Below are 17856 nucleotides of genomic sequence, written 5' to 3' on the forward strand. Positions count from 1 at the left end.
CTTAAAGTGTGTTTGCGCGAGGCAAGCTGCTGCCGGTGATGATAATAAACTGATTTTTAAAAAGACGCCTGTCGTGCTCATTTCAGTGCGTGCATGTAACGTGGACATTCCTTTGCACAATATCACAGTGGAAGGGAAACGACTGTCAGATTGTAAAGAATAGATAGGGGCCTTGGTTTTTAATCGCACGCATCTTAAGAGGTGAACTATTAGCGCCCTCAAAACACAGAAAAAAAATTTTTTTTTCTTATACAGCGAATGTGACTTTATGGCTTGTTTTCTATCATGTAAATTGCGTCGTTGGCTCATTATCAACGCGAAACTTCAGTCACAACTCAGCAGAGCCACAAGACATGAAGCTCTGAACAAGTGTAAATTAGAGGCACATTATACATTTTATTGTTGAAGCCTTTTTTAAAACGTATTTAAATATGAGCCACAAAGATGCGCATTTTGTTACGTTGTAACTTTTATTCAAAGCCGTGCGTAACAGACGCGTAATTGTAACATCAGAGAGGAAGCAGACAATTTTAGATAAGTTCTGCATTTATTAAGTGAGCCGCAGCGGACGTTCATAACAAGAGCATACACACAAAGAGGAACTTAATGTAGTTAATGTAAATTACATTTATTATTTAATATTTACAAACTTAACACATTTGATAGATTTTCACAAAAAGTCGTCTAAATCACAACTCTGTGTTTCCTAATGATTTTCGGCTTCTCCGCGAGTGTACCTGCAGGCAGTCTTTTCTCTTTTACGTTCATGATCGTCGTCCTCCGCTTGTGCGCTCCCGGGCTCCTCTTAAATAAAAGCCGACGGTCCGGCTACTTCTTCCTTATTGGTCAGGTGGGGGCGTTGCCTCGCGTGACGCGGCGTCTTGGCATCCCCTTCCTCGCTCGTCTCTGCGTGGAGTCTTGCAGTCTGTCAGTCAATCAGACGACTCAAGTGTGGAAAGTGGCGGGCGGGCCGGTGCGCGCACGGCTACCCCCCCAACATTGGTCATCCTTCAGAGGAAGCAAGCTCTCTCTTTCTTTTTCCTCTCTCTCTCTCTCTTTCTCTCTACTCCCCTCTCTCTCTTTCTCTCAAGCTGTCCCTCTCACGCACGCCTTTCCCGGTCCACCCTGCACGCACACGCTCACCTCCCGAGAGCTCGCAAACACTTGTCACGGCGTCGGAGCAGTCACTCATCGGCTCCGACCTACAAGACGTCAGCGGATCGGATCGTTTTTTCTCTGGGCTGAACTGACTCGGTGGAAAAGCAAGTGAGTAGAAACTTGCGCCGCTATCAACCTGATTTACGGGCATTTAAGGACTCTGACCCCCGCTCAGCTCGCCCACGCGTGTTTGTATTTGTTTAGTGTCTAATCGTGTGTTCCAAGGTTTATATTTGGGTGGGCAACTTCACGGGGTTACGTTTAAATTTGGAAAATATTTCCAAACTATTTCTGCTGGCATGTCAAGCGTGCGCGCGAGTCCGACTCGGGCAGAGTACGTGGGACCCCCGTGCGTGGAAACAAACGCGGAGGTTTTTGTGAGCTTCAAATGAAATGCTGGACAAAGTCGAAAGTTCGTATGGGTTTATTCCTTTTTCAACTTTTTTTAAACTTCATAACATTTTGTGCTAAAAAGGAATGCAGAATATTATTGTTTGTGGAAATATGAGTAAAGTTCCTGACCCAAATGCAACATGAACTCAAACTTAGCTAAAAGTCAATTTAGACTTTTTTTGTATAAATATGGGCGAATTAAAATGTTGTCTCAGATTCTAAAACGTGTCATGCCGCACTTCTAAATGACTATACGGGCGAGTCAGGGAGCTCACGCATTCAAAGCTTCACACTCTCACATATGCTTTCAAAGCCACACAAAGCGAGAATTAATTGGCGGAAGTGTTAGAGAAATATTTTTGTGTTTAGCTGCACATGATGGAAAAGTGAGCAACAATGGGACCTCATTATTGAGACATCTCTCCTGTGAGTGAGTGAGTGAGTGAGTGAGTGAGTGAGTGAGTGAGTGAGTGAGTGAGTGAGTGAGTGAGTGAGTGAGTGAGTGAGTGAGTGAGTGAGTGAGTGAGTGAGTGAGTGAGTGAGTGAGTGAGTGAGTGAGTTAACAAAGCTTGTGGGTTTGCTGGTTTGTACACACACATACACACACCTTACAGAAACGTTTGTGTTGAAGAGAAGATGGCTTTTAAAGTGAGTGTTGAGAAGTCTACTAATAAATGCAATTAATTTAAACAGATGATCAGAGTTTTTCCTGAATTATAAATGAGCAGTTAAAAAAGTAAAATGACATCAAGTGTAATCAGCTGTCAACGTGACCCAAAGTGGGACGGAAAATGGACGGACAGTTGTAAACTGTGTTTGTGTCCCTCCGCACAGTCTCAGTGCCTTTGAGAGGACGCCTGGTAATGCTCAGTGTAGCTGCCCTGCGTGATGCCTGATCATGACAGCGCCACGCTCCTAACCAGACAGACCAAGCGCCGACGAGTGGACATCGGTGTGAAACGGACCGTGGGCGCTGTGACGGGGATCCTCCTGGACAACATGAACCAATCCCACAGCCCCGACAGGGACGGAGATTGCTCGCTGGTCGGTCGAGGCCACGGTGGTGGCAACGGTGATGGAGAGAAATCAAACGTGCTAAGGAAGTTACTGAAGAGGGCCAACTCGTACGAGGACGCCATGATGCCTTTCACCGGGGCGACTATCATCTCGCAGCTTCTCAAGAACAATATGGGGAAGAATGGGGGGAGTGACTCGGGCTTCCAGGTACCTTTTTATTTTCAAGTGAGATGACTAAGTCAGGTCAGAAATAACCCAAACATTTCGGGGACTAAGACATTACCCTAAAAGTTGAATCAATTGAATAACCCACAACACATTTTGTTGGGTCTTATTCATTTTATCCAACGTTTTGGTTGAGATAAATTTGGGTAACCCGGTTTTATGGGATTCAGTCTTATTGTGTATATTGATCAGAGTGGGAACTCTAAAATCAGCTCTAAATGCAAAATTTAACCCATGTTGGGTAAAAAGTCACTCACCTAACTTTTTGATAAGGTCAAATGAATATTCCTCAAAACAATGTTGGGGTGTTTGTTGGGTTCATTTGACCCAATTATTTGATTAAGATAAATAAGCCAAAAAGTTGGGTCAGTCCCTTTATAATTTGGGTTATTATTGACCCAAGTGTTTTTAAACTACATCAATATACCCTTAAAACTGCTGGGTTAAAAATTGGACCAACCCAGGAAATTGGGTCAACCCAACAACCCAATTTGCAACAACCCAGCATTTTTAAGGGTGCAACACAAAACGAGTCACTTGACAGACACCCAAAAGTGAAAATGTGTACTTGGGCACAACTGGTACAGTTTCACTCAGGGGTGTACTACTCACTTTGTTTGCCGGCGGTTTAGACATTTTGGCCATGTTGGGTTATTTTGAGGTGACACCAAATTGACACCATTCCAAAAGCTGTACCAGCAAAGCGTAATTCTGTCCCATGAAAATATCAGTCCATGATTGTTGTCTATTTCAGGGCAGCGGAGGTCTGTCCAGTGGCGGCTCTGAGATCCAGGCTGAGGATGCCTGCAGCAATTCCTCCTCTCAGGACCGGGACAGCCCGTCCAACTGTCTTTCACCTTCGGCCCCGCCGTCATTCAGACGAGCGCTACCCCCTTCCAACCTCGGCTCCCACGCCCAGCCGATGTCCCTCTCCACGTTTGACTTAGACAGGCTGTCGGACGAGCACCTTCGGGCCAAGCGTGCTCGGGTGGAAAACATCATTCGCGGTATGAGTCACTCTCCGCTGGTTCGGCCCAGCGCCGACGATCGCGGCCAGGAAAGCAACCGCGACAACCCGAACGAGCACAGAGGCGACGGCGGAAGTCACGGCCACAGACGGGGCACGGACTGCTCCTCTTCCCTCCTGGGCTCTCCCGCCTCGCGGGCCGGAGGGGTCGGCGCTGGCGAGGTGTACCGAGAGAACAAGAGGAAGCAGCGCTTGCCTCAGCAGCAGCACAGCTTCACCCAGCTGGTGTGTTCCAGGCAGGAGCAGCGGCAGGAGGAGAGGCGACAGCTCAAATTGCAGCTGGAAGACATGCAGGTGGGTCACCAACAGAGGTGCTTGCAAGGAGGAAGACACACTCATCTCAACAACCTCTTCTCTTTCCTGTTCAGAAGCAACTGCGGCAACTTCAAGAGAAGTTCTACCAAATCTACGACTCCGAGACGGAGGAGGAAGAGGAGGAAAACCGCGAGGGTGGCGAGGCGGAGCGAGGAGGCGAGAGGGATGAGGACGGTAACCTGTCTGAGGACAGTATCCGCTCCGATGGCCTCGAGGAGAGGCACAGGGACAGAGGGCGACGGCGCCACGATGACCTCTCAGAGCTGGACCCGGGTCTGTTCCTTGACCGGGCCCGAGCCCTACTGCGACAACAGGCCTTGATGGATGGTGAGATGGAGGAGGATGTGGTGGGCAGGGCTGAGGAGGAGGACGAGGAGAGGAACGGGGAGAGGATGATGAAGAGGCAAGGGGGGAGGCAGTTAGCGGAGACACTGAAGCAGGAGCTAAATTGCGCCGTGTCGCAAGTCGTCGACACGGTCGTGAAAGGCTTCTCGTCGCCCAAGCGGGCCGTCAGCCACCATCACGGCTGCCACAGCACGCCGGCCGCCCCTTCCTCTTCCTCCAACTCATCCTCTTCTGGCCCCCTGCCCTTTGGCCCGCTCCCTTCTCTCACCCCGGACCCTCGTTTTGGCGGGGGTGCCTTTTCCCTCAATCTCCACGGCGATGGCAGCCCCACCTCCAATTACCACACCTCCAATCAAAGACTCCACTGCTTCGGCGACATCATAGTGCCGAGCCCGTTGGACTCGTTCAACGGTATGAACGGCCGGCTAAGCGGGGTGCCGACGCCCAACGATCAAACGGAGGCGCTGCCGCTGGTGGTGCGCAAGAGCAGCGGGAACGGTGACGACAACCCATCTCTACCTCCTCCTCCGCCGCCTCCTCCTCCTCCTCACCACCCCTCCCTCCACCCCTCGCCTCTCACAGCCACTCTCGGCTTCAGCCCCCCGTCCTTTCGCCACCCGTTCCCCCTCCCACTCATGGGCTACCCCTTCCACGGTCCTCTGGGCGGGGGGACAGGTTACGCCTCGGGGCCCAAGGACCACCACCACCACAGCCACACCTCGCCAGATTCCATGGACGCCACCCGTGAAACTGTGAGCCTGAGAACCAAAATGGCCGCCTTAGGAGCAGGGCACCTGGCTCACCACCACAACAGACAGCGCTCCCCGAGTCAACATGGGCCTGAAGGTTTGTCCCTATCACTCATCAAGTCGGAATGTGGTGACCTGGCAGATATGGCCGACATCTCGCCGTACTCAAGCGGCACCGTATCCTTCTCACCGCAAGACGTGCGTGATTGCGGAAGGTGTCTCGGGGTCTAACATCTGCCCACACCACCGGCGCTAAGTCTTTAATATCAATTAGTCCTCGCTAATTGGTTCCCTCTTGTTCCCGTGCCGAGAGGGGAAGATGAAACGAGGTGCGGCCGGGTCTTGCAAGAGCGGGGAAGATTAAACGGGTCGCACGCAGCTCTCTCAACTTCTTTTAAATCCGGGGTAGCTCGTGCCGTTAGCTCGCTTTCATGACGCAGACTTTGTACATAGACGCTCAAAGCGAGTGGGTCGATTGGGAGGAGGGAGGGGGACTTTGGGTCAACACCTTGCACACAACAGCTCAAAGCTAATCACGTTTCAAAGAGAGGAAAAGACGCTCGGGCTCATTGATGGCAGTTTTCAAAAAGTGTCCGCTTTTACAACGCCGTCTTGCTCCTTGAGTCGCTTGCGAGCGCCACTTTGATTGGTCGGCCTTTGGGTTGCTCGGCAGCTGCGTGTGTATTTGCTCCTTTCACATGCATGTTCGCCCTTTTCCCCGGAGCGTGCTTGCTTGTGGACAGGTGTTTGCAGGTAGCTGTTTATCTTTTCATTCCTAACCTTTCATATGGAGAGGGCTTCTCACAGTCGCACGCTGCAAACACGGGACACGGTTTGAAGAACAAAGTCGGGAGTAAAAGAAGACTTTGAACCTTACAAAGAGGAATTCCTTGCAGTCAGATGATTTGATCTCAGTGTTCTGCTTCAAAGCTGATTTAAATGGTTTTATTTGGGGGGGGTCAGCCAGGCCTCTTGAGCCTGCTGTTTTGTTTCTAAATGCTTTTACATTCATTCAAGGAAAAACGACTTGAAAAAATACTTTTTTATCTCTGATTATGTTTAGCCAAGTACTCGGCAAAAACAAACACCTCAAGCTCAGACGCTTTTCAGAAAACATCACCAACGACTCAAGATAGAAAATACAAGACGGCATCCCAAAAGTAAAATGTCAAACAATTATTGGAGTAAAAATTGACCTTGATCAATTTTGCCAAATTAATCAATTTAAAGTTTATCCTTCTACAGAAGACTAAACTCAGACGAGGGCTATCAGCATCAAGTGATCCTCCGGACCACGACCGCCTACAAACACTCAGGTCCGTGTGTCGCTAATCCTTTGTGCCTAGCCGAGCAGATGTCCTCAATTCATTTATGAATTTGCTCCCCTCCCACCTCTTTTCCTTGTAAGCTCGCTCAACCCCACCCACGCACACACACACATACACACACACACACGCACACACCTGGCCGCAAGGTCAGGTTACAGCTGATGCGGCGAGCCCTTCGCAAAACAACGCGCATCAGGATCAACACACATGATAAAGAGACAATAAAGAACAGGAAGGCACATCGGCGGTCGCTTTTGTTTATTCACTGGCTAGCAGTTACCGTAACACGCACGTACGCGCAATCGTTTCAACGCAACGCTGTTTGTCAAATTTGTGAGCTGTTACATTAAAACAGGCTTGAAAGACGCGGCCGTATTATCCGCCCAGCCCATCGTGACAGGTTGGCATGAATGTTAAACAGGTAATGGTGTCGCTTGATGTTAACTAGCGTAGCCGCGGCTCAATGAAAGATGAATGACTGGGCAGGACTCACTTCCACTTTTGCTCGTGGCTTATTTGTGATAAGTGCAAAAAAAAAAAAAAAAAAGTGGCTGAATTGTCAAATGTAAGACTAAAAACATTTTTTTTTTCTTTTATTACACTGAACTTTTTTCTTTCTCCTATTTGGAGCCATATCGGGCCCCTGGGGCTTCTCTGTGTGTGCGTGCGTGTGTGCGTGCGCACTAATTGACCTTGCAGGGGGTTACATTGATTGCCTCATCTCCACTGATAGATTATAGGGCTGTTAATGTGGTGGCAAAATGGCAGAGCGGCGGGGCACAGCTGTCGTTGCACACGTGCATGTATTATGCATACACAAACTTGCACACATTCGCCATCGCACCGCCACAAAGCTCGACAAATTTTATTTTTCAAAGATATATAAATGGACTTGCAAGTTGAAAGTTGTTTGTTACATTTTAGTGTAACTCGTACTTTTTTATCCTGGTCATGCCCAACACAGGGTACAACAAATTTCCGTTTTGCCTCCAAAACTACGTGAATTATTTTTTTTAATTGATAATTTTTTTCATAATTATTTTATTAGAATATCATAATCATTATAATTATTTTCTATATTTTATATACTTATTTGTCATAATTGTTTATATTTGTTTTTTTAAATTGAAGTGTCTTTTTTTCATAATTATTTTATTAGAATATTATAATTATTATATTTCATATAATTACTTATAATTATTTATAATTATATAATAAAAGAATGGTATTTTATTTGCAGCTATAAAGCAGCGACAGATCTCAGTAAATCAGCATAATAGTTTAGTTATTTGTTAACAAAAAATAATTGATATAATAATCTCTGCGAAGCTCAGAAAATAAATTCAGAGACGGCGACAAAATGATCAGTCTATGTCAACAAATTTTCATTAAGACTGAAAGAGCAACATCGGCTCCAAAATCCACCCATGTGTTTGGCTTCCTCTCATCTTCTACTCTTTTCATTTCATCCTGGTCTCTATTTTTTTTTGTCCAGGAACAGTGTGTATTATATGACACTCATAAACTACTGCTTGTTGCCACCTTAACATTTCTATTCAGATCCAAGAGGGTTTGTCACCCAACCACCTGAAGAAGGCCAAGCTCATGTTCTTCTACACTCGCTATCCCTCCTCCAACATGCTGAAAATCTTTTTCTCCGACGTCAAGGTGAGCACTTACTCTCTTTTGGACACTTAAATGGCACACTTTTGGTTCACTTCGGAAATAAAAAAAATATATTGTAGGTTTAGCTGCAAAGGTGGTCAGGTGTGCAGCTACATGATGGGAAAATTATCCATCAAGCATTTTTTGTGTGGATTTGGTTTATTTATTTTATATTTTGAGCATTTGTGCATGCCGCAGATGGGTGCTCCAGTCTGTCGCATGTTTGGAGCACAATTAGAATTTTTGGCCTTAATCGGCCTGAAGCGGGCAGTGGGGGGGGGGGGGGGGGGGGGGGGGCAACTCTGTCTCTCACCAAACTGTTTAACCCTCCTCCATCCTGACCTCAACCTCCATCTTGTCAGCTCATTCAAAACACACACTTTCGCTTTCACTTGTGAAATTACAAGTAGCATTTTTGGGGTGGGAGGGCAGGGCGACAAAAAATGAAATTTTAAATCATAGATAAGAAGATGGTATGTATTAACTTAAGCTGAGTTTAACACATGTGGGGGGGGGGTGATAATTCTGAGAAAATGACAGCGGGGGGGGGGGGCGTCGAGGAGAGGGGCATAAACAAATTACAACAACGGCAGCTTTAAAACAAAGCCGCTGATTGTTTTGTGTTTACAGGCTGCGATGTGTTTTGTTGCAAAAGAGCATACGGTTCTTTCGTGGATCCGGGACATGGCATTCAAATGAGTGTGTGTGCGCACACACACACAGACCCACACACACACCAGCTGCCCTGTGGCTCATATCTGCCGTGACCACTTCCTCCAGGCAGTGCCACATCCCCGTTGGCTGCCATGGTAACAAGGGTCGCCGGGACATGGGGTTGCTAGGCAAACACTGGGTTGCTAAGCTCACCTGCTGCTCATATGTGTGCACGATTGAGACTGATGGCCCATTAAGTATAAACACACATGCGCTAACATACATTACAAAATCGTTGGCAACTGATAAAAAAAAAAAAAAAAAAACATTCATTGGCCACATTAGGCAACCCTGCACACATCGAATTATATTTTAGGAGGAATTATGATATTGATAATCTCGGATATTAATTCAACACCACAATTACGTTGTTTAAAACTACCTAAAAAATCGGAGGCCTCATCATCCTCCAAGAAAAGAGTCTGCTGTCATATTAGCATTTTATGCAAATAACATTTTATTGTTATAAATTTGTTTTTAATTGACAGATAATCCACGTTAATCCGGCAAATGTATCTATGGGAGCATATGATTTCATTTAATATAAACTGGAGCTCAACTAATCCTATTTGTGATGAGCCAGGCTGCCCTTTTACTTTATCATGTGTTGCTTCATTGTCCCATTGCATTCATTGCCCTCATTATTATCATATTTGCAAAAATCCGGGTCAGTGTCTCACTCGCGCTTTCGCTGCCGTCCCGCTCGCCCGCCCGCCCCTCCCTCCCTGGGAACAATAAGTAGCATGTGTGCGAAGGATCAGGCAGATTCACTGTAAGGGAATTAGGACCCTGAATGGCTCACACTAATTGGACTTGAATGGACTTGTCTCTGGGAAAAGCACTTCTTAAAGATGAGCCTCTTGTGTAGAATGACGGGCCGGGCCATGCTGTGGGAAGCGGGTTGGAGTGCGAGCACACACACGCACACACACACACACACACATAGATGGACAACGCTAATAGCCCTCTCTTTCTGAGGAGACACTCAGATGCGAGCGCAAAGATTTCAAGGTTGTCGCCGTCCCGTCTTGAGAGAGTAAGCGAGAGCAATTAAGGCTTCGTTAAGGCTAGAGGGGACGTGGATTAATTTGACACTCACTCCTCATCTCACACCCAAGTTTCCCGGAAGAGAGGGTTGGCGTGACGAGCGTGCGCGTCGTCCCCCCCGTTACTCTGGATTTTCTTTTTTTTTCCTTGAGAGGTCGCTGACATCATTTCTCCGGGAATCCATTAGCGTCCTGCCCGCCTCTTTTCCTTTTTGCTAATTGGTGTTACGTAGCCAATTTGGCAAGATTGGGGTGTGAACCGGCAACAGCTCCTTTAGCAATTATTTTAACACTAAAGATGACAAAATAGTCTTGCTCAGTTATTGATAACCACAATATTTTCCGGACCATTAGCCGCTACGTTTTGCACAAGCTTAGAAAATTGCGACTTATAGTCCAGTACGGATGCTATGCTTCTACCAAATAAAATTTAAAACAAAAGCGCCAACAATACCTAAAAAAAAAAAAAGTACAGCTTATCTATGGATTTTTCTTGATTTTTTATCATATTGTATAATTTGTGCATATTCTCCTATATGGAAAGTCTGCAGCTTATAAATGAACAAAACAGGATTTCCCCCTAATTTTAGCTTGTGTGTCTTATATTTAGGTGCGGCTTATAGTCTAGACATTACGGTACATGTTTAAGATAACAATTTGAAGCTTCTTCACGTTTAATGACGGCAGATGCGCATATTACATGCTGGTGTGTCACTTCCACACCACAGCAAAAAAAGAAACAAGCGACAATTTATGTTGATTGTGCACATTCAAAGTGCCTTCCCCCAAAAAGGGCCAAGCTGCAGCGCATGCAGATCTTCAAGTTTGGCTTTCTGGCATCAAAGTGAGTGATGGGGGGGGGTTGTGGGTGCATCACTTGACGCTTTTTTTTTCCGGATGGTTCCATCTTTTGGTTGTAAACACAAAGTGGCATGGCATGCCCTCAGCGATTTGTCACCTCCCATTTCCCATGCAGAGCGGCGACCGGGATGAGCTAAATTGCACTGTCGGAGGTGCGCATTTTGCCGTTTAGCAACGAAATATTTGGCTACAATAGTGAGTTGATTTTACAGTGGCCCAACTTATGAGTTTTTCCAATTACAAGTTGTTTTTTGCTCACACAGCTCAGGCACACTGTTGTGACTAGTTATGGTGACAAAAAAAAAAATCACATGTAATTAATTAGAATTATTTATTTTTTACATTACATTATTTTATATCAATTATATATTAGATATTAATTTTGTTTAATTGTATTTGTTGAAACCTAAATAATTGTTAAAAAAAAAACATGGAAAGACCTGCAATAAGCCCAAAAATAAATTAATGAAACGTAACAAAAAAATATATTTTTTAAATTTTGTAACTACAACAGATTAATGGCATTTTCAATTCATTTCAATAAGGAATACTGATTGATATTGATATGTGTCACGAGCTTGACCCAATTAAGTCAAGGTACCGCATTACTCTGATGTCGCGATTGCAGTGGCCAACAGCAAAGCATAGAATTGCAAAGCATTCATCAGATGAAATTGCTCAAACTTTTCTGACCCTTCCTTTTCATGTTTGCAGTTCAACCGCTGCATCACCTCCCAGCTGATCAAGTGGTTCAGCAATTTTCGAGAGTTCTACTACATCCAGATGGAGAAATACGCCCGGCAGGCTATCAACGAGGGCGTGACCGCCGTCGAGGAGCTAGCGGTGGGCCGCGACGCCGAACTCTTTCGGGCGCTCAACATGCACTACAACAAAGCCAACGACTTTGAGGTAGGTCCACCAACACATGCAAGTTTTGTCACGATATTGTAAGGAGAAAAAAAATGTTGGAAGTTTTCACTTGTCTCAAGAGTAATTCTTAGCCCCACTTAAAACATTTTTTTCCTATTGATTTTGAAAATTATAATACCAAAGTCAGGTATGCTGAGAGTAGCTTGGCTCGAATGTTTTACACAAATTGGCTTTTGTAAACGTCCTCCAAGTCAGCTGTTCGGAACGCAACAGTCACCTCCCGATTTTCTGCTGAGGTGTGGATGTTGCATGTTTGTGTGTGTGCGTGTGTGTGTGTTCGACGAGGCGAAAGAGGACGCCGCTGAAGGCGCGGGTGTCCTTGTCAAAGCGATTTGCGCAAGTCACATTCTCCCCCTCACTTGTCTTCTCCCAATATTAGTGGAAGGGGACCTGAGGGCCTTGAAACTCTGACACAACATCAGCAGCATTTAGATAACCATTAGCGTCATGCACACAAGCAAAAACACTTTTTAACTTATCGAGTGGACGTTTTAAGAGACGACGCTCCACTGTGCGTATTTGGATGATGACTTCAGTGTATGCATTTATCCCCCGACTTTGTTTCGATTCTTATTTTTAGTCGATGGATTATCTTGGCTTAGGGTCTATTTTGAAGAGCCTCTTTTTTTTTTTTTAAATGGCTGTCAGACTTTTTCATGGAAATAAAGCCGCTATTTTAGAAATCCCAGAAAGATATCTGTTCCTGCCAGAGTTTGTCGTCTTTCCTGTCTGCATCCACCTTCACCTGCCTCCTTCCTTTGCCCGCCCTGAGGGAACATTAGCGGCCAGGGACTCTTTCTCTTTGTCAAGCTCGGAGGCGTGAAACCGGAACCGAGGCCGATTCAGCAAGTCTCCGCCGCGCACAGGAGTCTTCTCCTTTTAGCCAAATTTAGCATCACGCTTCCACCTTGATTTGTCCCTCCGTCAGCCCCCCCCTCCTCCCCCCATTGTCCTTCGGACTCTGTCCTCCTCCTGGTGGGTTATCAAGCTCGCTCATCTTTTGCGGCTCGCTCCTCATCTGAGCTCACCTGTCCGTTGCTTGCTTTGGGGCAGTTGGTTAGCATCACCATGTTCGCTTTTTAACGCCATTTGCGCAGAGTCAGCATTTAACATAAACGGCGGCCTGCCGACGATATTTCATTGATCCATGTTGCCGTAATTATTGCATCTTCATTAATTACTTGCCGTCACTCCAGCCACATTTTATGACTCTTCTTTCCTTTCCACCTCACTCTCCTTCATCGACCAAGTCCTCCCCCTCCCCACCGTTGCCCGCCGCCCCTTCTCTGGAAGTATTTTGTCCTAATTACAGCTCGGCTGCCAGCTAATGAGGGAGGCGTGGGGAGGGGGCGGCGGCAGAAAGGGAAAGGTAATGGGGAATAGTCTCAACTTCAAAAAAAAAAAAAAAAAAGGGAGACTGAGGGATTTTCTTTGCCAGGACACTGTGGTGTCAGGTCTTGCCAGTGCCAAGAGGAAGAGAAATGTTTCCTTTTCTTTTGGGACCAGACCGACGAGTCTCCGTTAAGTCTGCCAACAGCACTGGGCATGACATCCTTAACTTGCACGAGGCGTTTGGGAACACTTGTAAAATATTTGCACAACGAGCCAATGGAGGCGGCACTTTGTACTCCGCATCGGCAAAACGATACGCTCGGCTTTAAAAACCCAAAAAATACATGCACGCTCGTGTTTACATACTTGTGTACTTTTATTTGACAGATATTCATTTGTGATGATCTGAGCGAGTCCCCTCCGAGGGTGGGTGTGGCGATTTATAAATTCTGCCCTTTGACTTCAAATGGGGGGGGGGTCACATTTCAGGGCTATCCGATTTCATAAGCACTGTGCCGCATGAAAGACTTCTCGACTTCTCACGCCTTTCTCCCTTACTTGACTCTTTCATCTATCCTCTCGTCTTATTCAGCCATTCATCTGCTCGCTTCCTATTCTTTTCCATGCACCCATCTCAACGGCCCATTATCTCGAGTCGTCTAATTAAACCCACGGAGAATAAGTTTTGTGGCGCTAGTGGACAGAGAGCGGACGTTGCTGCAGACAAAGCCACCTGCCAGTTTCTGTCACTATAAATATAGCGATGTGCTTGGAGAATGCCTGCCTACGTGCATGCGCATGTGCGAGTGTCTTCCAGTTGGGACGAAGAAGAAGAAGGCATCGTCTTTGTCACTGAGCCACGAGGAGTCACGAGGGGACGGTTTATGTGTGTGTGTGTGTGTTGCTGTGTGTGTGTGTGTGTGTGTGTGTGTACACAGTGATTCCCCTCCGCAGCTGTCTCCTCAGCTTTGACAATGGACCGGCTAACAAAGACGTGGCCTTGAGCCGCTGTCATGTGATACGAGTGGTCTGCAGCCTCTCGCTCAGATGACCCGGGCTATTGTCCTCTTTGGTGACACACACATAAGCAATCTCAGAACGCAGAGCAGACCCTTCCTCTCGGAACAAAGAGCAACTTAACCGCTTGTCCTTGTGCTGATGCTGAGGCGACTGATGTATAGGAACCATCTATCAAGACGGAAAAGCCTTCAAAATATAAAATTTGCAGTCTTAATGGAAGCGATCCCGCTGGCCACACTAACTACTTCAAAAGATGTAAATCATAAATCTGTGGTTGAAGATGACCCCAATGTACACAGACATCAAAAATACAAAATAAATTGAAAACGGAGGTTAAATCAAGTCCTGGGTTGGACTCAAGAGCAACATTCAGCTTTCATTAAATAATTAAATTAATCGTTAAATGAATGAAAAAATAATTCAATCATAATAATAAAATGAAATTCAATTGAATTTAAATATATACATATATATATTTCAGATTTAGATGGGTAACTAATATGATTTAGATGGGTAACTAATATGAAAACCAGAGGATTGTCAATAAGTGAAAAAATGAGCAACTGTCAAGCTGAGAGGAGATTAAAAATCAATCAGAGCTATTGCGCAAGCAAAATGAATCCAGTTGAGGAGCTCAAGAAAATGGCCATGATGACATCACAAGCACTCTGTTGAAGAATTCTGACTAATACCGTTACAGCACTCTTGATTTAAAAAAAAAAAAAAAGTAGACAATATTAGTCTACAGCAGGTGCATCCTTACGAGACATGATTTATACCTTCCTGACAATCACTCAAAATTATCCTTGAACAAGCAAAATTATTGATCCGGTGAGGAAATGGAAAATTTCAAAGCAAGACAACAACATTTCGAGACGCAAATGGTCAAACGGCACAATGTGACGAAAGTCAGGCCTGATAGCAGCCACGGCGTAAAAGAGGAAAAAGGAAGCAGATGCTTGTCTAAAACACACACACACACACGCACGCAAACACACGCACACACACACGCACACAAACACGGCGATGGAACAATAATGACCAACAGCAAGTGGATCTGGATGGTCAGGAGACAGCATGTCAAAGGTCACATACCACAGCATGTACTTGCCCTAAAAACTATGTGGTTTTGATCATGAAAGCAACCACCGGCCTCACGCTCGTGCATGAAGTATCCCATATTATCCATATTAAAACACACACTAGAAGCAATCGGTATATTTCTTCGAGTTAGGCCCCCTAGTGGCCGGACCCGACATGCTTGTCGCGTAAACTGCTTCTAAGCTCAGACACGGTTCTTGTCTAACCACAAAATGGGTCTGACATAGTATTTTGTATGTGTCATGTCATTTGTGTGACAGAGGGCCTCATTGGAACAACTGCGCTCTTCAGGGGCCTGCTAAAAAGAGAGACACGGTGGATGTGGTGAACAAGAGTCAGGGGAATCATTTAGTGCGCCAATGTGTGTGTGTGTGTGTGTGTGTGTGGGGGGGGGGGGGGGGGGGGGCAATCCATCCGTTCTGGTGGCATCTAACCTTGGCGTGTCCTGCCACGTGTGACAGGGTTACACACTTTACTGGAGTGTTTAGGAGCGTGTACCTTGTCTGGGATTCAAAAATGAGACACAGAAAGGTTGAGAAAAGGCAGAGCAAGCTTGTCAGATTGTTTAGTGTCTTTGTATGTTCTTGCCCCCGGGAGAAGGGCAGGGGGAAAAAAAAATGCCTGTGTGAGGGTGTGTATTGCTCTGCTTGTTAGGAACACACACAAATGGGAATTGTGTGGAGGACAACAAGAACTTTGCAAAAAAAAAAAAAAAAATCAATATTTATATATTATATTATATTATATTATATTATATTATATTATATTATATTATATTTTGTCTTGTAGGTGCCTGACCGATTCCTGGAAGTAGCCCAGGTGACTCTCCGTGAGTTCTTTAACGCCATCGTGGCCGGCAAAGACGCTGACCCATCATGGAAAAAAGCGATCTACAAGGTGATCTGCAAGCTGGACAGCGAAGTCCCCGAGACCTTCAAGTCTCCAAACTGCTTGCAGGAACTGCTGCATGACTAGCAAAGAAGGGGCGATGAGCAGGAAGCCCAGGCCAGTGGACCCACCACAAACTAAACCCGATGTTGGGTGAAGCTCGTGACGGTTCCCCGAGATGCCAAGAAGTTTGTCATGGACAAAGACAACCTTCTTCCTAACAAACATGAAGACATTTACTTCTTCCTGGGCCATCCATGCATGTTCTTCATCTTTTTGCGGACACTGAATGGAACCAACTAGAAATAAAGAACTTAATATACATACATATATATATATATATAAAGATCTTTTTATTGTGGATGTTTTTAAGTGTCACGGACATGTATGAGAAAAAAAAAAAAGTGGTGTTTCTGTAATTTTGCTTTCCTTTCCCATGCACGCCAACACGCACTTCCTGATTAGTGAAGCTCCGTAGCATTCCCACAAAAGCCTTCATTCATTTCCCTTCTACGTTTACATTCTGTTAGTCTCATTCGGTGCGGCGAAATGTTGATGGGTGTTTGTTCTCGGTATATTGCGGTCCGACACCACCGTGATCCGTCGGGTTACACGTATTTTGTGTGTGTGTGCGGCTTCATTTGTTTTCTATTTTATATTCAATCAAAAGACCTGAGGGCATCTCTTTTCCTTGAAGTGAAAAGTGGATCTGCTGTATTGAAGTGTTTACTGGACACTAAGATTTACGGCAACAATCATTCCTGTTTCTGCTGGTTCCTTCCTGGATTTTTCACAATGACTTCCTGCTCACTGGTTCTAATGGGGGGGCTGGCTACAATGATAAATAACAAGTATTTCAATTTCTACTCTGGGCCTTCCCGGAAGTCAAAAATCTGAAAGTGTCACGCGTAACATTTTCAACAGCAGGGAAACATTCACTTCTTCAATGTTTTCACAATTCTGACCATTCTGTTTTATTTATGATGATAATTGCTGTTAATATTGTTCTGAAGCTAATTATTCTAATTAAAGCTTGCTACGGATCGGACCTCTCGTTTAGTCGTCCCGTCTCACCGCAACCTAAAAATAAATTATTGACCAAAAAAACAAAAAAAAAAACGGAGTATGTTTTATTTTGTGGCATTGACCATCCAAGCGAGCAGTAACCAGGCAACATGATGGCCACTTTAACTGTGTCGTATTCGCTCCATCAGGACATGTGATCCCTCCTTGTTGTTGCTGATGAATTGAAAAGAGGAGCGCGCTGTGATTATTGTCAGCACAAAAGCCTCAAAAAGCTGCTGACGCCTAGATTAGCCAGTACAAAGACGCAGGGGCAGGACACGCACATGCGCGCACACGCACATGCGCGCACACGCACACGTGAGGACACACATGGCCCGTCTGCCCTTGATACCCAGCAGCTTCCCCAGTGTTGTTTTTTTTTTTTTTGCTGTCCGCACCTTTGCAAGGCTCCTTCATGATCGCATTTTCATCTCTTCTTGTGACCATCAAAACACACACACACACGGGCAGAACATGGCGCCAAACCGCCAGCAGGGCTCAAGTGCCAGCGATTCATTGTACAAACACAAAGCTCATCTCATAAATCTCAAGGAACAATTTGGATTTTTCTGCGTGTAATATAAGAGTCGCTTGTGTGTCTGAATTACTGCTATCTCAGTAAATGTCCACTTATGCTTTGTGTTTCAAGTGGGATTAAATTAATCAATACAATGTTG

The 17856-nt window shown here is 45.5% G+C and overlaps 2 protein-coding genes across 7 annotated transcripts in view; one reads left to right on the forward strand and one right to left on the reverse strand.

Moving 5' to 3' along the window:
• The window catches only part of LOC148401599 (uncharacterized), a 79604-nt gene that overhangs the window by 47205 nt on the left and 14543 nt on the right, over positions 1–17856 (reverse strand). For 2 of the 5 annotated variants that reach the window (XR_015854270.1, XR_015854269.1), the window contains exon 1: positions 738–1353. The exons of 2 other annotated variants lie outside the window; for them this stretch is intronic. The gene's annotated coding sequence lies outside the window, so the exon portion shown is untranslated. Of the gene's footprint in view, positions 1–737; positions 1354–17856 lie in introns of those variants that run through there. One more of the 5 variants, XM_088361153.1, reaches the window with a different exon arrangement.
• Positions 598–17162, forward strand: prox1a (prospero homeobox 1a). 2 transcript variants are annotated; one of them, XM_088361100.1, is made up of 7 exons: positions 598–1266; positions 2386–2775; positions 3548–4114; positions 4189–5406; positions 8118–8225; positions 11558–11752; positions 16016–17162. In XM_088361100.1, the coding sequence occupies exons 2-7, from the start codon at positions 2440–2442 to the stop codon at positions 16199–16201; spliced, it is 2610 nt and encodes an 869-aa protein (XP_088217226.1). In that variant the 5' UTR covers positions 598–1266; positions 2386–2439; the 3' UTR covers positions 16202–17162. The 2 variants fall into 2 exon arrangements, with proteins under 2 accessions (XP_088217226.1, XP_088217237.1); XM_088361111.1 differs by lacking the exon at positions 598–1266 and adding an exon at positions 1385–1570.

This window comes from Syngnathus floridae, chromosome 2 (assembly GCF_059516105.1).
Source record: "Syngnathus floridae isolate MCC-2025c chromosome 2, RoL_Sflo_1.0, whole genome shotgun sequence".
In the NCBI taxonomy this organism is placed as follows: domain Eukaryota; kingdom Metazoa; phylum Chordata; class Actinopteri; order Syngnathiformes; family Syngnathidae; genus Syngnathus; species Syngnathus floridae.